Genomic DNA, 21,723 nt, shown 5'->3' with positions numbered 1-21,723 from the left:
CAAGACTGTAGCCACGAGGCACACATGACTGTTTTCATGGCCACATTTCAGGGCTCAATAGCCACATGTGACTAGTGGTGACCATACTGAACAGCACTGCTATAGAATATTTCTATGATCACAGAAAGTTCCATTGGACAGTGTGGTGGTAGATTTTCCAATAGAGAAGACAGTGGGAGTTTCTCAGAGAACCCCTTGATCAAATAACCCAGAAAATGAAGCCCTTCCCCCTCGCCCCACCCCCAGCTTTATCGGCTTCTCTTGACAAGATATGGGGATGGAAAGGAACATAAACATCAGGGATCCTTTCAAAATGATTCCAGCCTCTAATCAGTTCTTCCCAGTTGGTTAAGCCAGGTGACAAACCCAATTCCCTTGTGCTGACAGCCATGATAATCAGGGACTTCTTTGTTCATTATGCTGTCTTTAACCCCAACATTCCTATGCAGCCCTGAGTTTAGTGATCGCTCACTGTGACGGCACACTAATGAAGAAATAAAACACACTCTCTGAGACTCATTCTTCTAGCCAAAGAGAGACTCTGCTCTACTGGCTTGTAAAATCAGGTTTTTGTTCACTTGGAGAACGATTAGACCAGGAATACAAGCAGCATTGGCTAATTTAGAAGGGAAATGCCTAAGAAGTTCTTCACACCGTCGGCATTGCTGGAGAACTTCAGAGAATTTAATGGAGAATAAACTTTATCTCTAGGAGGACTTTGGACGGAGCTTCTGGTTAGCTTAGGTTAGCATAAATGGCTGTGAGAAAGATAGGCAGTTTTCAATGGCGGCATCATGTGAACATTTTCAAGAAAATAATCTGTACCTGTTAGAATAGAGAGTAAGAACAATGCTTCTTAAACATGAATGTGCGTAGAATCACGCAAAAGACACCTAGGGATTGGTAGGAGATGTCAGGCTTGACGTTCTGCATTTTTTTTTTTTTGCTGTATGCGGGCCTCTCACTGCTGTGGCCTCTCCCGTTGCGGAGCACAGGCTCTGGACGTGCACACTCAGTGGCCATGGCTCACGGGCCCAGCCGCTCTGCGGCACGTGGGATCCTCCCGGACCGGGGCACGAACCCGTGTCCCCTGCACCGGCAGGCGGACTCTCAACCACTGCACCACCAGGGAAGCCCCGACGTTCTGCATTTTTAACAAGTCCCCAGATGCTGCTGATGGTGCCGGTCTGGGGACCACCTTTAGCCAGTAGGAATTTAGAGCCTCCCTGATGGATCGCATGTGATGGGAGACCCTCTCTTCTGTCCTTGTCACTTTCAGGCCATTTCTTCAGGTCATTGGTGACTCTAGAGAGAGATTTCAAGGGTTCTGAACATTCTCCCTTAATGGAAATCGAGTACTTCATTTGTCTCCCAGATGAAGAAAATCCAACCTGGTTTGGAGTTGCATAATCAAACACAGGCACCGTGGAGTCTCTACTATGTTACTAGGTTACAGCCAAAGAGTGGAAATGTCAGTGTTCCCTTTAGGCACAGACATCAGTCAAGAAAGTCAACAGGGTTTTTGGAGACATTGCCAGCAAGGCAGACACGCAGGCCTCCATACATACAAGGATGCCATCTAAGCTGATGAAGGGATTTTGATTTCATGAACCATTTCTTAGAAGAAATGTCAATGTGATTTTTAAAAATTGGAGTATAGTTGATTTACAGTGTTTTAGGTGTACAGCAAAGTGATTCAGTTATATATATGTGTGTGTGTGTGTGTGTGTGTGTGTGTGTGTATTCTTTTTCAGATTCTTTTCCATTAGAGGTTATTACAAGATATTGAATATAGTTTCCTGTGCTATACAGTAGGTCCCTGTTGTTTATCTATTTTATGTATAGTAGTGTGTATCTGTTAATCCCAAATTCCCAATTTATCCCTCTCCTCTCCTTTGCCCTTTGGTAAACATAAGTTTGTTTTCTATGTCTGTGAGTCTATTTCCATGTTGTAAATAAGTTCATTTGTATCATTTTTTTAAGCTTCCACATATAAGTGATACTACATGATGTTTGTCTTTCTCTGACTTACTTCACTTAGTATGATAATCTGTAGGTCCATCCATGTTGCTACAAATAGCATTTCATTCTTTTTTTATGGCTGAGTAATATTCCATTGAATATATATACCACATCTTCTTTATCCATTCATCTATGGATGGACATTTATGTTGCTTCCATATCTTGGCTATTGTGAATAGTGCTGCTGTGAACGTGGGGAGCACATACCTTCATGACTTAGAGATTTCGTCCTTTCTGGATATATGCCCAGGAGTGGGATTGCTGGATCATACAGGAACTCTATTTTTGGTTTTTTAAGGAGCTCCCATACTGTTCTCCATAGTGGCTTCACTGATTTACATTCCCCCCAACAGTGTAGGAGGGCTCCTTTTTTGCCACACCTGCTCCAGCATTTATTATTTGTAGACATTTTAATGATGGCCATTCCAACCAGTCAGTGTGATTTTTATCAGTGAAATCAATGTCCTTTAACTCTAATGATCACCAACCCCTCCCCTCCAGGTCTCTTCCCCCTTCCCTTTACCTTTCCTTGGAGTCGGGGAACGTAGTCTGGCGATCAGCAGTGCTGGGAGACCAGTGCAGGAAGACCTTGATGCCTTAGTCATAAGTTGCTCGTTCAATGATTCTAGTCGGTGTTCTTTTCCCCCTTTGGAAGATCGAACCTATATTACATTTAAGGTAACTTTCCAATCCTTCATTGTGTTTCAAAATGTACTGGAAAAATGCCTTGTGAAAAAGCAAATTGTCTTTGTATATCTGGAAAGAAATAACTGATTTGTTATTTTTCCTCTTTTACTTCTGAGCACCATTACGGGAGTAGTTTTCCATACTTTTCAATTGGAAATTTGTCCTTGTGCTGTTGGGTCCTCTTTGTTTAACTTGTTTGATGAAACTTATTAGAGCCTCATGATTGGGGGCACTCTGTAAATCAGAGATTATTATTTTAGATTGCTAACTTGAAGGGCCTTCACAAATCTGTCTGTAAGTAAACGGCCTTGAATAATTCAGTCAGCTATGCCAAACAAACAAAGAATGATTGATTGATACTTAGATGTGGCCTAAAATATTCCAAAATTGCAGCTTTTAAGATAATTTGTACTGGAGGAGCTCAGTGCTAATGAGGGCAAATTTACCAAGATCTATGACGAAAGGTCCTGATGTGAGAAAGCTTTCTGCAGGTTTAGTTTATCAAGGAATAGAAACAGCCTAGCTCCAAACAGCAAAGCATCACTTACTTTGTCTTTACATTTGCCTTTTCTAATTGAATTTATCGCACCACTGTATTTCCTCTAGAAAATGTATTGTTTTAAAATTACCATTTCAGTTCTGTTACTCAAAGCCCTCCCTTCTAATGCTTTCTGACAGTTATCAACATAATGAACCATAATGAAATGATGAGCAATCTTCAGTGGAAACCCAACGTGGATCCCAGTGGTGCTGTGTGACTGCGTTGTTAACATTTGAATGCAAATTAAAATAACATCGTCCTTACTTGTTTCCAAGGTCAGGAGAAGAGAGAGATTTTTTTCTTTCTTTTGTTTTCTTTTTTTTTTTTTTTTTTGCGGTACGCAGGCTCTCACTGTTGTGGCCTCTCCCGTTGCGGAGCACAGGCTCCGGACGCGCAGGCTCAGCGGCCATGGCTCACGGGTCCAGCCGCTCCGCGGCATGTGGGATCTTCCCGGACCGGGGCACGAACCCGTGTCTCCTGCATCGGCAGGCGGACTCTCAACCACTGGGCCACCAGGGAAGCCCCCTTTTTTCTTTTTTTAAGTGCTTTAATTTTGGAAATCTCATATCCATTTTCCAACAAGCCCTTGAAGGTTCCCCTGATGTTCATCTCTACCCCGAAGATTTTCATGCTTAACAGTCCAGCTAAGGGATTTTGGAAGGGATATCTAACAGGAGACTTTGATGTTATAAACCATAGGATAAAAGGTAGCCTTCGGTTTCAAGTAAACTACATTTCTTCCCCACCCAAAAGCATATTTCTTTTTGCTTTGGAACTGTAAGTAACTAATAATATAATGATGGAAGCAAGGACATTCTGTGAAATTGATCAATGAGAGTGTAATTGGCTCTGGTGACAGACTAGTTAGTGGAAGAGTGAGAATAAAGGCCAAAGATTCCTAAAGTTTTGTTCATGAAAGTGTTTCAGAAGATCCATTGGTTGATCCCTAACCACTTCACATTTTATTGTCTATGTTATCAATCCTTTTTTGAGAACATATTTTATGAAAATTCTTGAATCTAAGGTTTGGTTATTTCATGTGATTTATAAAATTTGCAATATTAGAGTGTAGTTTCATACTGCATTGCATAGGACAAAAACTCAATTAAGACACCAACTCCCCCTTTGCCAGATCATGTGACGTAGTTTTTAAGGCAGAACATACGGTCCCACTGCCTGTTAAGCCAGTTGATAGGCCACCAAATGTGCCTGTCTTCTGGACCATAAAAACTGATCAAAACAACCAAAGACATTTTCATGATTCAGATGCAGCCTTCCACCCATTCCATTTTTAGGCTGCATCTTTAGTTAGATCTCTAGTTCAAGGTCTGACATCAGTTAGTGAGTAAACCACATCCTTGTTTCTTCCTTTTAAGTTATCTTTCAGCATTTTGACTGTGAATAGAAACAATTACCTCTAAAGAACCCAAGTGCATGATTCTTGTCTAAAGACAATTAAGGGTATAAGGGGAAAAAAGCATCAAGTGTGCTTAATGGAAAGCACTAGACAGATCCCAGGCTGATCGCTTGCCATTTGGTAAAATTTTAAAAGTTCTAAGGTATTCAATAAAGATCAGATATCAGCTCATTGAGTTATTTTTCAAAAATACTACTTTAGACTCCGCATTATCCTCCAACCTTATTCTAGCTTTATATAGATAAGCAGTCCCATGTGGACATTTTATCGGGATTAATAGTACAGTGTGGATTCAGCCGAAAAATGCATATGTTTGAAGAACACGAATGTGTGCCTAAGTGAAAGACTTGACTCTTCTGCCAGCGTCATTTAGCCAGGTTATTACAATTTTTCCACCACCATGAATAATTAAGAATGGCTTGTTATCACCCGAGCCCCGTCATTTCTGGATAGCACTTTTGACACGACTCATGGAAGTCCTACAGTGGCTGTGCACAGCACGCTTCTGTGAAACAAGGTCAATTAGACACTTTCCTGAGATCCCCTGGGGTGAGAAGTGGATGCCTTCTCTGCTATCAGCATTTTGATTTTCCTGTCATAGCTGACTCTTGCTCTACATGCCATCCACAGCTCGGCAGAAGATGGACTGAGGGGAGAGGCCTGTTACATAGATAGAATTGCCCCCCACCCTCCCGTGACCTTCCACCCAGGAAAGCATCTTTAACAAAAACTCCTACTCTTGAGTGGAATGTAGGAATCAGGCAGAGGGGACATCTCAGCTAAGACAAGAGCACCGTCCAGGAGGTAATGCCAGCAAACTGTAGCCTGGAGGGCAGAGCAGCCAGGAGAAATGTGAGAACACTCCAGCTGGGTCCACAAAGAATTCGTAGATATGCTTCATTTTTCCTTTGAATTGTCCGTATCTCTGGGAAGGGGGTCGTTTTAGCCTTTGAATCAGGCTTTCTGATCCTATCTTCGCACATATGGGCTGTGTGAATTTGGGTGAGTTGCTTCACTTTTCATATCTTAGTTTTTGGTCATCAGATTGCTTGGGGTAACAAATACTTTTCTGCCAGATTTTATTATGGGGATTAAATGAGATAAAGGATGAAAAAGGACTTTGCAAGAGATGAATTCACAAGCTAGCTAATTCTAAAGCAAAATACTTAAAATTTTCTTTAAAAAATTACTTTTCGTGGTCTTTCATACTGTAACTTCTTCCTGTATAACTGAGAGTTAACTGTATAAAGCACTTCAGCCATAAACTAGTCATCTTAAAATAAAGAAACTCCAACTTCAATTAACCTAGTAAAGAAAAGACAGATGGTTCCTGGGTGTAGAATAGGAAAAATAGATATACCAAAAAAATAGGTGGTAGCAAAATTTCAGCAAGGAGTTACCTCTACAGGAAACCAAGAATTTTTCGTGACAGTAATAAGTGATTGATGTGTTGGAATGTTTCTGTTTTTTTTAATAATGGGCAGTTCTGCTTTGACTCTATTCATTGTTAAACACATAAACTGCCGCTATAAAAGGTTATGCACTGTGCATACATCTTGGAAGAGGTGTCCCAGCAGCAGTCTTCGTGTAAACTCACCCAGGGCAGCAAAGTCTGAGAGAAGGCAATTAGTAGTGACACATATATAACTGTCAGGGGGGATGCATGGGCTTTGTTTCAGAGTCAAAACTTAACACACCCCAACTGTTTATTCTGCCTTATAACCTGTCTTTCAGCTGGAGAGAGATTAACAAAGGCTTATCTGAAGGGTTAGAGGGTTTTACAGCTAAGGCACTGAAGTCTTATTGACAGTCCAAAAGTTGTACATGATTAATGAAGCCTTACGAAATGGAACTCAAGACCCGAGGAGCCTCTTCCTCGGAAGCTCTGGCTTGTCCTGGGTGCCTCGGCATTTTAGTAGCATGACAGTAGCGCTTCAAGAAATTGATCATTTAAGAATTATGTTTCTGCCCATGCTCTGGGGGAATGTTTCTTCCGTATCCAGAATTAATTTCATGGCACAGGCATCGAATTTTCAAACGGTGATTAAAAATCAGCTAAGTATTAAAAGTGTGTGATAGCTTTGGAAGCTGCTTTATACTTGAGCCTGGCTACTTTGGTTTCCTAGCAGTTATCTCCTAGCCCTGGTTGCAGACTTTTTTTTAAAGCTTTTAGCATGTAATTGCCGTTTTTTCCTCCCCCATCACCTTTGCCTTTTGCGATGTAATATACCCAAGTGCTGTGGCTGTGATGCTTCTGAGGATTGAGCCTGACTGGGCTTAAAGAATCATCATTCATTCACTTGTTCAGCAGATATTTAGTAAACATCTACTACACCTTTGGCATTTTTCTAAGGGCCGGAAGATGCTCATAAACCAGAAAAGAGAAAAGATTCCTGTTCTCATAGAGCTTCTGTTTTAATGGGAATAATAAACAAGATAATGTAAAATTCTCACAAGAAAGAAAAAAAAAGTTCATGAGACAGGGTTAAAATAGAGGAAAGGGAAGAATTTCACTTTGCGGAGAGTGGTCAGGTGAGATTTGAGCTGAGACACGCCCCCCCCCAGGGGGCGGGGGAGGCGGGGAAGAGGCTGCTATTGAAGAAGCCAGGGGACAGAATTCCAGGCACAACTACCAAGTCTAAAGAATTTGAGTTGCATGTTTAAAGTTTTACTGACAATGTGAGTTTTAAACTTGACTTATTTCTACTCTTTGGTCCTGGAGTCTATTGGCACTTTAATTCCAGTTGTTGTAAGTAACAGAAATTTCAGGTTTATGTGGCACATTTCACCTTGTGTCCATATAGATTTAAACTCTTTTGCAGAACCTACTTTTAAATGCATTTCTCAAAGTGGGTTCCATCATTTGCTGAAATTTCAGTTACTTGCTCTAAGAATAAAGAAGTGAATTTTACCTGACTTGTGACTTTGGAATGGGGTACATAAGGTGCAATTATCCTGACCTAGACTTTCCATGGGGTGGTTTATAACTCCAAGTTCTCAATGGAGGTATTTTTGACTTTGGATTTACTGTTGGCTGATACTTTTGGAACCATTTTATTAAGGCTCCTACAGATTTCATGTGTATTTATAAAACATCAGGTTGTCCTAAATGGGCTACTTTAAATCCTGGCATAAGCCATCAAGTATATGTTTTCTAAATTACCCAGGAATTACACTTTAGTCTAATACATGGGAGGGAAGAATTATGATTTGTGGAATTACTGGAATTTTCTTTGATGCTTGGAATATTGCCCTTCTTAGATGTCACATTCATTTAATTTCTCTAGATAGTGTGTGGTTCATTTCTGAAAGTTTGTCCTTTCCCAGAGGAAAGCACATGATAGGTTAAGGAAGATCAAGATTTCTTTTATGATATAACATGATATGATACGATAGTCCTTTGCTTCTGCTGTAATTTGGCTACAGTTTCTTGGGGACTTCATACTGTCAAACTCCTGTCAACTGAATGCAAGTTGACATCCCACTAGAAAATAATAATTACCCATTGTAGCACCTTCCACCAGTACCTGCTGTGCGATACAGAAAGTCTTTCACACTAGTGAAGCAAACGGATGTTCATTAAATTTATCCACAGTGGCAAGAAATACAGAGGCTATTTCTGTCAGAGCAATGAGAAACCCAAAAAATAGGCCATACTATTCTGTATTTGATTCCTTCCTTAATCAAAGAAAGCAGGTGTAACTTGGACTTCAGAAGCCAGAGTTGTTACCTGACCTGTATAAGTGTGTAAATCAGGGGTGTGATCTCCCTAGATTAGTTCAGAGTATGCTTGAAGTCCCTAGAATTATGTGCAAAATTATGAGTGATCATCTTTCTGGAAAGAGAGTGCTTTGCTCCTGTCAAAGTCCCTGTAGCAGAGCTTGGGAAACTATGGTCTGAGGGTCAAATTCAGCTGCCCTTGTTTTTGCAAATAAAATTTTCTTGGGACACAGTCATACGCATTTGTTTAGGTATTGTCTATGATCGCTTTCAAGGTACCATGCAGAGTTGAACAGTTGCTACAGAGACCATATAGCCCATAAAGGCTAAAATATTGACTATCTGACCCTTTACAGAGGTTTGTTGAATGTTGTTCTAAAGGGTTAGTAAGTTAAGGGCTATTGCCTTTGACTTCTTGTTCTAGTAGTTAAGCTATTACCCATGCCACTAAATTATGTTAAAAATGTGAAAGGCATTCTAAACATGAGAACTTTAAAATAGTTTTGCATGCTAGCCCCATTCTTTGATGCAGGAAGAGAGAACCTTAGGCTTATATGTGAATATCAAGCAGGTTTTACAAATAAAACCAAAAATGTAAAGGAAGGATTTTTATTATCCCCTTAAATATACTTCAGTATTTGATTGATTTGTATTTTAAAATGTCTTAATTTTGCCCATAAAAGTAAAATTAAAAGAAAAAACATACTTCTATAAAGGCTAATAAGGAAAAGGCCCATGAAACCATTAAAATTAACTGTCTTCAGAGATAAAGTTTTCCACAGCTTCATGCCTGAAGAAATCATTCCCTGAAGTCAAGATGGAGGAAGAAAAGTCATAATGACCAATCCCAAATTAACAAAACTTCAATTGATACAGCCCACATTTTAAATTTCCAGCCATACTGGCTGGTTGTCGAGCTGTAAAAACAAGAGAGGAAAGAGTATTTGCCTTTCCACCCTCCTGACGCTCACATGGCCCATATTTAACTTCCTTTAGTCTCTTCCTTCCCCCTTTGATTTCCTGCCCCTTCCTTCAACTATCCAGGAAAGTATCAAAATGAATCAGAATATTTCTTTTTCCTCCCTCCTCTAGAGCCGGTGACAAATACTGGACACAATAAATATTTGTTGAGTGATTGAATGATTCCACAGTCCTTCCTAACAGAAGAAACCATCTCTATATGATACATAGCCCTCCCTACTTGTTCCAAAGTTTTTGTTTGTTTGTTTGTTTGTTTTGGGTTTTTTTTGCGGTACACTGGCCTCTCACTGTTGTGGCCTCTCCCATTGCAGAGCACAGGCTCCGGACACGCAGGCTCAGCGGCCATGGCTCACGGGCCCAGCCGCTCAGTGGCATGTGGGATCCTCCCGGACCAGGGCACGAACCCGTGTCCCCTGCATCGGCAGGCGGACTCTCAACCACTGCGCCACCAGGGAAACCCCCAAAGTATTTTTTAAATGTAGAAAAGAGGAACTTGAATTAAACTAGCTACGTGGAGATACTCCTTTACAGGGCTTAACGGTAATGAATCAGTATGTGAAAAGCTGGCTAGTACAGCCTTATCTCAGAGAAGCTTGTATTAATTCACAGGCTTAAAATAACATTGTAGGTAGATGGGCAGAAGATGCATTAGAGGACCTTGTTAGTTTTCCATCCAGTCATTCATGACTCTTCAAAAGTTTATTGAGCTTGCTCTGAACTAGGAATCATAGGAGATACTGGGAAATGAGGAAGACATCAATTCTTCTCTTGAGGAGCACACAGACTGTGATCGAAACAGATATGTACTGGGTGTCTGATTAGCAAGACCCCTTTACATGTTCGAGACAGAGTAGGAAATAGAAATAATGCCCTGAAATATGGAATAATCTCATAAGCAGGATTACTGCCAGTCCTACATTGAGGCTAGTAGTGGGCAGTTTGGGAAGACGTAAAACCCTATAATTCACAATGACCTGCAGCTACCTGATGTTGGTGTATGCTTGGTACATATGATGTCAATATGGAGACTAGAAAATTAAATGGTACGATTATCCCTATTAGTTATAAATCTCATATTTGAAATTGGAGACATTTAGAGGTGGACATATTTCTGATGAGAAAGGCAAGCATTTGTCATAAATTTAATTGTTCCTAAGTATCTAGATATGATGCTATTACCGAACCAAGCTTGGGCCTGCTCACCTGACCTGTGGCAAAACCAATCTACTGACACAAGGTTGTGGTGAAGGAAAGTATAGCATTTATTGCCAGGCCCCAAGTGAGGAGAATGGACAGCTAATGCTCAAAAGACTGGAACTCTCTGATGACTTTCAGGGAAGGGTTTCTAAAGACAGTGTGAGGGAGAGAGTCTCAAGCTATGTGATCAGCTCATGCTCAATTCTCTGATTGGTTGATGGTGAGGTAACAGGGTGATATTTCGGGAATCTCAGTCATCGACCTTCTGGTTCCAACTGGCCTGGGGTCTAGTGCTTGTGTCAGCATGGAATTAACTTCTTTTACCTGATGGGGGTTTTAGTATCTGCAGAACAAGTCAAGGCTATGGTTCAGGATATTATCTGCAGCCCTTGAGGAGGAATTAAAGGTCCTTGACTTTGTTTTATGGCTAAACTCTTATTATTTTGTCTTGCTTGACTGTTTTCCTTTGTTTCTGCATATTCCCACTTCTCTGATTAAATTTGCTCTTTGGAACTCGGGGAAGGCCTAGGAGGCTAAAGCTTTTCCACAAACAAGAGACAGGGGCCATGGGGATCTGTCCCCAGGAAGGCCCTACAGAGTCCTGCTGGGTTTCAATACTTTAAAAAAAGAAGACAAGATAATCTAAGAGTTAAGTTTTTTTTCCTTCTGAATGCCTTGTGTTTATTGAGAAAACTCAGTGTTACTCATGTTGCCTGTATTATTCTCTCTAGTCCTCTCTACGGGTAATTATTTTAAGATGCTGCTGTTAAGTATGACCATTGGGCCCAGATTGACTTGGCTGTATTAAAGGCCATGCTTTTTTAAAATTTTCTTGAGAAGAGGATACTTTCTTTTCTGAGGAAGAGAGGGCCCTTCCCTATACATGGAAACACACGTGATGTGTTTACCATCTTTTAATTGGCAAAAATTTTTTAAAAAGAAAAAACTCAAATACAATACAACCACCATTGTGATTTTAATTTATAAAGCAAGTGTGCTTTCCCAGGTTTATGCAGGCCAAAATAATAATCATACTGGGTGCACATTTCTATTATTCCTTCCCCCCACCTCAATTCTCTGGTTATAGTCCAATTTGTAAGCTGCTGCTATGCCCCCGTGTAACCATCACTCCCTATATGGCAACAAAACATAAAACATATGCAGTACTATTCACCAAACCATTCATGGAGGCAGCATTGAACTTGAACTTGCTTATTAGTTCTCTGTCTTCCCATATGCCCCAGGGTAGATTCTTTAAGAATCACTGACCCAAGGAAGAAGGCTCTTCCGCATTGCATCTTGTTTTCATGCCAGCCCTCCATTTTGAAACCCTGCAGCATCTTTGTATTTTTTTTTCACGTGGCAGCGTTATATCTCTGAGTCCTGTGACCATTTAGTTTTCTGCTCCATTTCTTCTCTGTTTAGACATTGCGATGCCCCGTCCTACATACTAATTACTGACTTTTTGCTTCTGTGCTTGATTCACTGTGTCACATTTTCCCATGTGAAAGTGGACTAGGAACCTTGGCAAGGAGGTTAATGGATTTGAGAGTCACTCTTATTTAACCCTGAAAGTCACAGCAAAATAAGAACCAGTGGCTTGACCCATTTTATGAACCAAGCTGTGGTCAACTTCAGTGGCAGACTAGCAATCAATTTCACTATGATGGAAAGAAACATCTACAGAATTTGAACAGGATTGAAGATACACCTTCCCTTTTCCTATCTTTACCTCTCAAACTTTGGCTGAAGCTACTGATTTTGTTGTTATTTTACCTTTAATGTGGAAATAACCCCAGAGTGTGGGATTTTAGTTGGACTCTGTCACTAATTAGGTTGCAGGAACTTTCAGTATTGTCAGCTCTGCTTTCTGGCTCTCAATTTCCTCATCTATAAAATAAGACTATTTAGCCAAATGATCTTTAACATCTTATCTGGCTCTAGGAGTCTGTGATTTCAAATAGCTCTAATCATGTATTCAAAAAAACACTTACTTAATCCTGTTGTTTTCCATCACTCTACTAAGGACCATAGATATAAATTTGGAATCTAATCAAGAAGGAAATTTGTGCTTTCTTTCTGAGGACTTCTGTGGGGGCAATCTTACCTTTAACGCAAATTTTACAGCACTGTCTTTCCTTTAAGGTTCTCAGGATGGGGACCAGGTCTTAACACTAAGAGAGAGGTTGTCAGTAATTAGTCTCCCAGGGAGATTGGGAGGTCCTGCATACCTTGTTAAAATAAAGGCTTCAATTAATTTGTATAAAGAGAAAAGGAGAGTGAATTACCCTTATTCAATATTACTACCAAAATCCTTTAGCCATTCATCACTGTGAACTAAGTAATAAATACTGAATATGACTCCTTATTCGTGAAAGTTACCTCTTCCAATTCTCTGGCAATGGCTAGTCTGGAACAGTATATTCCATTATGGTTGACTAGGTGAAGCTTCTCCTGACCTCATGCAGGCTTCCGGTTAAGCTCCTTTTTCTGGGGAACATGGACACATTTCCTTGAAAGCAGTCATTACAAATATATTAGAAGTAGAATAGAAACAGTAAGCAAGAAGCCTCAGATTGTCACTGAAACTTGCTTTGGCGTTTTTCTTGGAACACCAAAATGGGAAAGAGGAAAGAAAAGAGAGAACTTTCCAATTGTTGCAGTGAGTCAATACTTTTTCTTAGAGTGCAGCAGGTATCTTTTAGACCTTTGGAATCAGCTCAGACTAGAAAAATTCCCCCTTTTCTGTTTCACCCTGATTCTTCTCCCTGAAGACAGTTTGTGTCACAACATCTTGGCATTGAGACTAATCTACAGCAAGAATCGAGATGGTTCATCGTGAGTCTGTGGTCTTATTTATTGTTACTATTTTTAAACCAACCATTTATGTTGTTTGCAATCGGTTGTTCTGTTTCAAAACAGCCACTGCCACCAGACATATTTTGGAAACCTTTGATGTCAGTGGAAATGTGTATCATAAGAAGAGCCTGGTGCAGCCCCGGTCAGTTGAAGGACAGGACATGGGGTCTTGGGAGTCTTTGCACAATCCCTGCCCTGGAGTTGAGATTTCTCAACAATAGTACCTCCGACGTCTCTGCAACCAGGTTAAACCAGTTCCTACTTAATTACCCATAAACAGCTTAACTCTCAACTGCCATGTCAGACTGAAGAGGCGTATCTATACAGTGCAGTTATTTTTATTCCATATTGGTGATGCCCTGTACTTAGGAATCATCATTTATCTTCAGAAGTGGTATATAACTATTAATTTACCAGAGTCCCACAACAGCCCTGGGAATTAGAAACACATTCGTATACCCATCTTTCAGATGATTAGATTAAGACTAGATAAGTTATGAGAAAAAAAGCCTGGCCACTTCAGAGGGCAAGTCAGGCTTGGAGCCCATTTGATATAGAGTTGTTTCAAGTCTCAGAGTGGCAGTCAATGCTACCTTTGTTTGTTCAGGAAGGAGAATGACACTCACACATACAGCCTGCAATCATATTGCTCTTTTTTTTTTTTTTTTTTTTTTTCCGGCTGCACGGCCTGTGGGATCTTAATTCCCCGACCAGAGACCAAACGTATGCCCGCTGCAGAGGAAGCGTGGACTCCTAAACACTGGACTGCCAGGGAATTCCCTACCATATTGCTCTTTTAAAAGACTGTTGCTGGCTTGATTTGCTTTTGGCTTTCTTTGCCAAACAGGACCATCTTGCTTCTTGTAGCTGCAGAGAAGAATATAAGCCACAAGAGATTCCAGAGGCTCGTTTCAGTTCTTGATATGATAGTAAGTTCTGTTGTGTGGTTTTCGTTTTCCAGGTCCACCGTCTGCTCCTCTGAACTTGATTTCAAACGTCAATGAGACGTCAGTGAACTTGGAATGGAGCAGCCCTCAGAACACGGGTGGCCGCCAGGATATTGCCTACAATGTCGTGTGCAAGAAATGTGGAACAGGTGACTCCAGCAAGTGCCGGCCCTGCGGAAGTGGGGTCCACTACACCCCGCAGCAGAACGGACTGAAGTCCACCAAGGTCTCCATCACTGACCTCCTGGCTCATACCAACTACACGTTTGAAATCTGGGCAGTGAATGGCGTGTCCAAGTATAACCCTAGCCCAGACCAATCTGTGTCCGTCACTGTGACCACCAACCAAGCAGGTAGGGATTGGCTCCTCTTTATCGTTTATCTAAACATTTATGGAGAAAGAGCTTGTGTTGATATCCATGAAGGTTGCTAAAGTTCTCCAGTTGAAGAAGAACTACAGGGATCTAATCATAAACCTGTGAGCTGCATTATAATACAAAAGATACCTAGAAGGATGTTTATTCATTCAGCAGATATTTTTTTGGATACCAACTGTGTAACATGCATTGTACTAGGTGGTGGAGATTAAATGAAGGCTAAGACAGTGTCTGGTTGAAAACAGATGACCTTGGGTTGGGTCACTCCATGCTAGACTTCTCTTGTAAGGGATGGGTCTTGGCCATTTTAATCACAAGGTCATGGTCAGATATCAGCGCATTTACGTATTATTTAGGAATATAGCGTTGATTTTTACCAACACAGAGTGCTCTATTGGCATTTGCTGTATTTTCCAACAACAGCATTAGTGGATGTAGTTTTGATCTTGTTTTTTTATTTTAAAAATTAAAAAATAATTGACACGGGTCTTTATTGGAATCACCAGGTGGTAAGCCTGTGAACGATGAATGGTTTAATGGGTAGCTTGCTCTGTGTGGTTGACAAAATGTTCCTTCAAACACATGCTACTTTTGTAGCCACTTTCATAGTTAAATTCACACTTGACAGGTGGAGGAGGAGAGTTAATTTACCTTGTTTCCTGCATCACTTTCCTCTTCTAATTCAGATAACTGGAAAGCATTTTCTGCTCATGGAGAGTTTCTGCTGAGCTAATTGCAGAACTGTTATCCAGTCTTGAATATCAGGTATTCCAAAGTGTGAACTAGAATCGAGATTTCTAGGCTCTGTTCCTGACCCACTTACTCCCATTCTTCCCCCAAAGAAGTTTCCACAGTTTCTCATGATAATTTTCCATTCTGGATTTCTACCACATGTTTCACATTGCCACCTCCATGTTATTTATTTCTGGGGATTTAAAGGGGAGGAGGAAAAAAGGACTGTGGTTTATCCTTTTGTGAAGCTCTTAAGAACAACCCACTTCATCAGAAAAGGATCATAAATTGCCAACAATCCTATCCCCTCTTACTGCACTTCTCCCTTAGGTGAATGTTTCAGTAAGTGCACTCAATAATTAAGTAAAATATATCTGTACTAATGGACTCCATAGTGAGAAGTATTCCAGTATCCCGATCCAAAGTCATTCTTTTTCCACTTTTCCCTGAACTCTCTAGAATAAATAAAAAGCTAAGACTGAGGGAAGATTTTGAATTGGTGCTAGACTGACAAATCTTCCCAGAAGGTAGTTTCAGTTACACAGATGTGACCAGTCTTTAAAAATACGTAGTGTGAACAGATCCTCTGCTTATGTTTTTGCCTTTTATTTCTGCACTTCTAGGATGTGAACACTGTTGTGGTCATCGCTTTTATTTCTCTACACAGGCTAGTATGATTTAGGAGGTTTTGGGGTTTTTTTTAAATTATTTTTTAAATCAATTTATTTAATTAATTAATTTATCTATTTTTGGCTGCTTTGGGTCTTCGTTGCTGCACGTGGGCTTCTCATTGCGGTGGCTTCCCTTGTTGTGGAGCACGAGCTCTAGGCGCACGGGCTTCAGTAGTTGTGGCATGTGGGCTCAGCAGTTGTGGCTCATAGCTGTAGAGCACAGGCTCAGCAGCCATGGCTCACGGGCTCAGTTGCTCCGCAGCATGTGGGATCTTCCCGGACCAGGCCTCGAACCTGTGTCCACTGTATTGGCAGGCAGATTCCTAATCATTGCGCCACAAGGGAAGCCCAACTTAGGAGGTTTTAATAGCATCACAAGGACTCTGTGAATGCCAGCTTTTTATTAGTTGTCTTTTGGAAGAAGCAATGGAAATATTGCACATAGGTCCTGGGAAACCTAGGATGTTGAGTGTCTCTGAGTTACAGGGATTCAAGAAGGTGCAGAATGGTCTTTGCACCCCTAGAGAATCTGGTTTATGATTCAATCAATATTCTTATGTTCAGCCCCCCTGTATTCTTCCAGCTATCTTCCAGTACAACACTACTTTGTGTTCTTAATGGAATTAAAACTAGGAATGGACCTTTGAAGCCTCAGCTGTACAAGGTGAAGTCATTCTCTTTGGCGGAGGGTAGCCTCCGGGAGATGTACTGAGGACAGGCTTGGCTCCCACAGATTTTGTGGGGAGACTTCTCTGACTCTGTATATTTAAAGATTCAAGCCGGAAGGGATTATGTCAACCCCTACCAAGCCAGAAGGCACAAAGAACACAAGGAAGACAGGCCAAAAATCCTCCAGAAGAAGAAAATGTGCAAAAACATTACGCCTGGGAAGGAAACAAAGTGAAAGTTGTATTTAAAAAGTAGGTGTAATTCTTCTAGATCTAGGGAAATGGTGGACAGGGAATTCCTCTGACACAATGAGGTGTTTTCTCTGACACGGCAAGCAGTCCTCCCAGGAGGTTTGCTGAATAGGACAAAATTCCAGCTCCTTATTTTAATTTTCGTAAAGGGTAATGCTGGGAAGCTGTTCAAAATTAAAAATAAATCTTTCAATAAGGAGACCTCCTATGTGGCCGGCCAGAAGGCTCCTGCTTAGCAGAGAGTCGTATGTGCGCACAGTGCCGTCTCATGATCCCACAGCGATTTGGAGTTCAGTAATTCAAAATCATCAGGATGGTTTGTCTTTGACTAACAAACCTTTTCTTCATAGTAGTGCAGATTAATAATGTAGGCCAAAATTCTGGATGAATGTAGCAACCATAAACTCTATCAAAGTTCCCCTATCCATATTTACGTACACACAATTATATTCTAATTGCCGTTGTTCTGATCATTTCATTAAATTAAATTCCTTAGGGTCCTCTATAGGCAATGATGTCTCACTCTATAAGGAATACATAGAATAAATGAATGTTAGCTTTAACCACCTGGAGGCCACCAAGTTTCACGGCTCTGCATTTTTGCTCTGTTTTCACAGGGTTCTTTCTCTAACCGGTGGTAACATATTTAAAAACAAACACAAAACCTAGAATTCCTGGTTTTATCATCACCACCTCTGAGACCGTCACAGTTGAACAGCCCCGTGAAGGTGAAACTCACCTAAGCTCGTATCAGAGCCAGCACTTGAACTTGGGGAGAATCCTTGCCCCAAAAGGAGAAAGTTGCTTTCTTTTAAAATTATGAGGTACTTAATTAATAGCATTCCTGTAGTCAGCTTGGCATCTCCACATTTGTGAGACCAGACTCTTGAGTATCTGAGCCTGGAGATGGGGGTCTAACTGGGCTTCGATCATGTAGTTGTGGGATGTGGTGTGAATGGGCCAGTGTTCTCACGCGGTTATTTAAACCATTCTAACCCCAGTCTTACAGTTGGTATCTTAAGGAGCTAATAACACCCTTTTCCTCCCCTCCTGAGTTCAAACCCAACTGACACACAAGACAAGACAAAGGGAACTCAGAGTGCCAGCTTTATTGCTGAACAGCTGATGAAAGGATGTGAGCTTTGTATCTATAGCCAAAAGGGCTGGCTCTGGTGACACGGCCCCAGTGTCACCCAGGGACAGTGTAACCCAGCTGGCTGACTGCAGGCTCCTTGCCAGGACAGAGCCTGCTCTGCTCAGGTCACTCTGGATGCTTTAGGAGGCAGGGAGGGAGGGAGCAGCGAGGGTTGAGCTGAGGACCTACGACGTCTCCCAGATCCTCTTCCTAAGCCTCCACCCACACCGCAGGCCAAGAGCATGAAGTAGAGGTGAGGAGAAGGCGAGGATGGGGAGGCTTCAGCAGAAGTAGCCCCAGAGGAAAACATCAGACAAGGAAAATGGATGTTCTCCCTACACTTACTTTCCTCCATTGCAGTCCAGACGGAACAAAATGAGAATCCCTTGAAAACTCTTTTTCCTTCCTCCATCTTCCATCTTTTGTTTTGGAAGAGATGGTGTTTGTTCCGTCTTTTGTTTAGGAAGAGATTTTTTTTTTTTTGCCGTACACGGGCCTCTCACTGTCGCGGCCTCTCCCGTTGCGGAGCACAGGCTCCGGACGCGCAGGCTCAGCGGCCATGGCTCACGGGCCCAGCCTCTCCGCGGCATGTGGGATCTTCCCGGACGGGGGCACAAACCCGTGTCCCCTGCATCGGCAGGTGGACTCTCAACCACTGCGCCACCAGGGAAGCCCCAGGAAGAGATGGTTTTGATGCTTATGAAAAATGAATAAGCAGACCGCTGGGTGATTTGTTTTCTAGATGACTTTCCTTCAGTTTACTTTTACTTAAGTGGACCATCTCAGGGAAATGAATGCAGGATGTGTGTCTAGGAGAGAGAAATACTGTATAAATGAAACAAGGTTTTCCTGACCAAGCAACAAAACTGTGACTTTTCGCTAAAAATGCTGTGATGGCAGCCGGCAGCAGACCTTAATATCGCCGAACCAGTTTTCACTCTGCACCCCCTAAACCTCCCCCAGCACCTGTCTCCCAGCTCTGGGGCTGGACCATACTCTAGGTTCTTTTGTTTGTTTTAAATCATGATGAACCCCTATGGCTGATATTCTCTACTTACCCCAAGTTGCACCCAGGACAACTCTAACATTTTGACTTTTACTTTGCATATGATGCCGTTCTAGATGCTTTACAATGAAATACATCTGATAATCTCTCTTTAGCACGGATGTCATGTCCTAGTGACAAAACATCTTTAACATGCTGGGTTTGGACAAGTCCAGATATTCAGTGGGTTACATAATTATTTGAACCTAGCTAATCTCTAAGATCTTTTCCAATTTTAAAATTCTGTGATTCCAGGAATATAGCCATGAGCAATGAAGCATGGGCTTGAAGTAGGGCCTCATTTCCATATGTTGTTCAGAAACTGGCTCTTAAGGCAATTCCAAGAGTGGGAAAACCTTCCAAAAATGCTTCAGCAGAATTATCAGAACGCATCTGAATCCTGCCTCTCCTCCATCCTTCCAAGCTGTACTTCTAGGATAGGTGTTCCACACCCCTCCCCATTCATTTGGCAACGTTGGGAGACATTTTTGGTTGTCAAAACTAGGAGGAGGGGCAGTGCTATTGCATCTACCGGGTGAAGTCCAGGGATGCTGCTAAACATCCTAGAACGCACAGGGCTGCCCCACAACAAAGAAGCATCTGGTGTGAAAAGTCCATAGTGCCAAGATGGAGAAACTCTGCTCTAGTGCCATGCTTGAAAACCAGATCTTATGACGTCATAGCAATGCCCACCTTCTCAGAGTTCCATCCCCGACCTGTCTTTGTTTGGTTCCATCTCTCCATGCTGGGAGCACAGGGCTCGCAACACTATTCTCAGAGGATAGACAGTTATAAAAGGCTCTCTGAGGCCTCTTGTGAAGAATCCTGGTTGCTTTGTCATCAGATGAATCGGTGCTGCTTGTCAGACTGGCCTTGTTCCCTAGGATGGACCATTAAGAAAACTGCAAGAAAATGCCACATTGAGGATAGAGTGGAAGGAACCTCATTGTAATGCCACCGCACAGCATAGATATTCAATACCCGTCTGTTGATTAACACATTTATTTACAGTAAAAACAATTAGCGAATGATCTTTGTCAAGTAGTGATAAAGTTAATAAAACCAAAATAATGAGAAGAGAAAAGAAAATAACTCAGTACAAGAGGCATTCTGTCTTTTGTTACTCAACTGGTAAGTTCCCGTTCTCTCTTTCTTGGCTGTCTTTTAATTAGACATATTATGTTATTTGAGTGGGATAAAGGGGAACGGTGGGAATTCTCGTCCCCACTGGGTATAATTGCTACTTGTCTTCTAGGTGGTAAGAGGACAGCTTCAAGGAGATGTTGGAAGAAAGGGAAACATCTTAGAGCAATTGTGTTACGCAGTGTGCTCCAGGCATGGTAGAGTAGGGCAGGTTTGGTGGAGTCTGAAGCTTAGACAATTTTTGTGTGATTTCAGGAAAAGACCTACAAATCTACACATATCAGATGAAGAATCAAGCTTTGGAAAGGGCCCATGCAAGCTTCCTTAGCTTCAATATATAAAATCCTGCCTCTTAGTTGCATGGGACTATTGTGTAATTATGCCTAAAAGTACAAAGAAACAAGAAGAAAGTAGAGATTGCAAGAAGTCCAGTTTGGCTTAATAGGAAAGGTCATGTAGTGCAAGGGTGATACTGGAGCGGTTCTGGCCTATAGCTGGTGGGGAGGGACAGTGCTGGATGGGCCTCAAGTGTGGTATGAGATCAAATTAACAAGCAGAAAGCACAAGCAGAATGGTAACAGGTTGCTAAACCCAAATGAGATGTGAAGGATCTGGATTTCCTATAAGCTTAAACAGGAAGGAGGAGATCGAGGAAATATCTGTTGATATTTTTGAGGGACAAATATCTGGCTTCTGTTAGTGCTTTAGAGCAGGGGTTGGCAAACCAGAGCCCAAATCCTGATCCCCTGCTTTGAAACCCCCTAAGAATGTTTTTTTCTATTTCTAAAGGGCTGGAAATAATCAAAAAATAATATTTTGTGAGATGTGGAAATTATATAAAATTCAAATGTCAGTGTCTGTAAAGAAGTTTTATTGGAACAAAGGCCCACTTATCTGTGTGTATGTGTTGCCTAAGACTGCTTTCCCAGAACCACAGCAGAGTGGAGTTCCTTTGGCAGGGTTGCCTGCACAGCAGACATATTCACCATCTAGATCTCTCCAGAAAAAGTTTGCCATTCCCTGCTCTGGAGTACTAAATCAAAGAGGATGACATTGCAGCATGCAACTCTTCATTTTAAAGCAAGAGCCGCCATAGACAATATGTAAATGGGTGTGGCTGTGTCCCAATAAAACGTTATTTACAAAATCAGGCCCTGGGCCAGAGCCAATCCTTGAGCTGGGAGGTAACTGGCTTTAGGGTCCATGTTCTTAACCATTACCCACATCACATCAGCCTATTTAATCCTCACAAGTTTATACTGAAGATCAAATGTGAAATCACATGCCCAGCTTCTAGCAGGTATCCAATTAACATTGCCTTAAAAAAGT

The 21,723-nt window shown here is 41.5% G+C and overlaps 1 protein-coding gene across 2 annotated transcripts in view; it reads left to right on the top strand.

The window, feature by feature from the left end:
• EPHA4 (EPH receptor A4) overlaps positions 1-21,723 on the top strand; it is a gene marked incomplete at its 3' end in the record, with an annotated part of 146,956 nt that overhangs the window by 68,483 nt on the left and 56,750 nt on the right. For both annotated transcript variants that reach the window (XM_081243311.1, XM_081243312.1), the window contains exon 5: positions 14,386-14,724. In XM_081243311.1, the coding sequence (XP_081099437.1) occupies positions 14,386-14,724 (339 nt within the window). The remainder of the gene's footprint in view (positions 1-14,385; positions 14,725-21,723) is intronic.

Source organism: Mesoplodon bidens (genome assembly GCF_964165515.1).
Source record: "Mesoplodon bidens genome assembly, chromosome: 8".
NCBI lineage: Eukaryota > Metazoa > Chordata > Mammalia > Artiodactyla > Ziphiidae > Mesoplodon > Mesoplodon bidens.
Note: the sequence above shows the minus strand (reverse complement) of the source record. Positions and strands in the feature narration are given on the sequence as shown.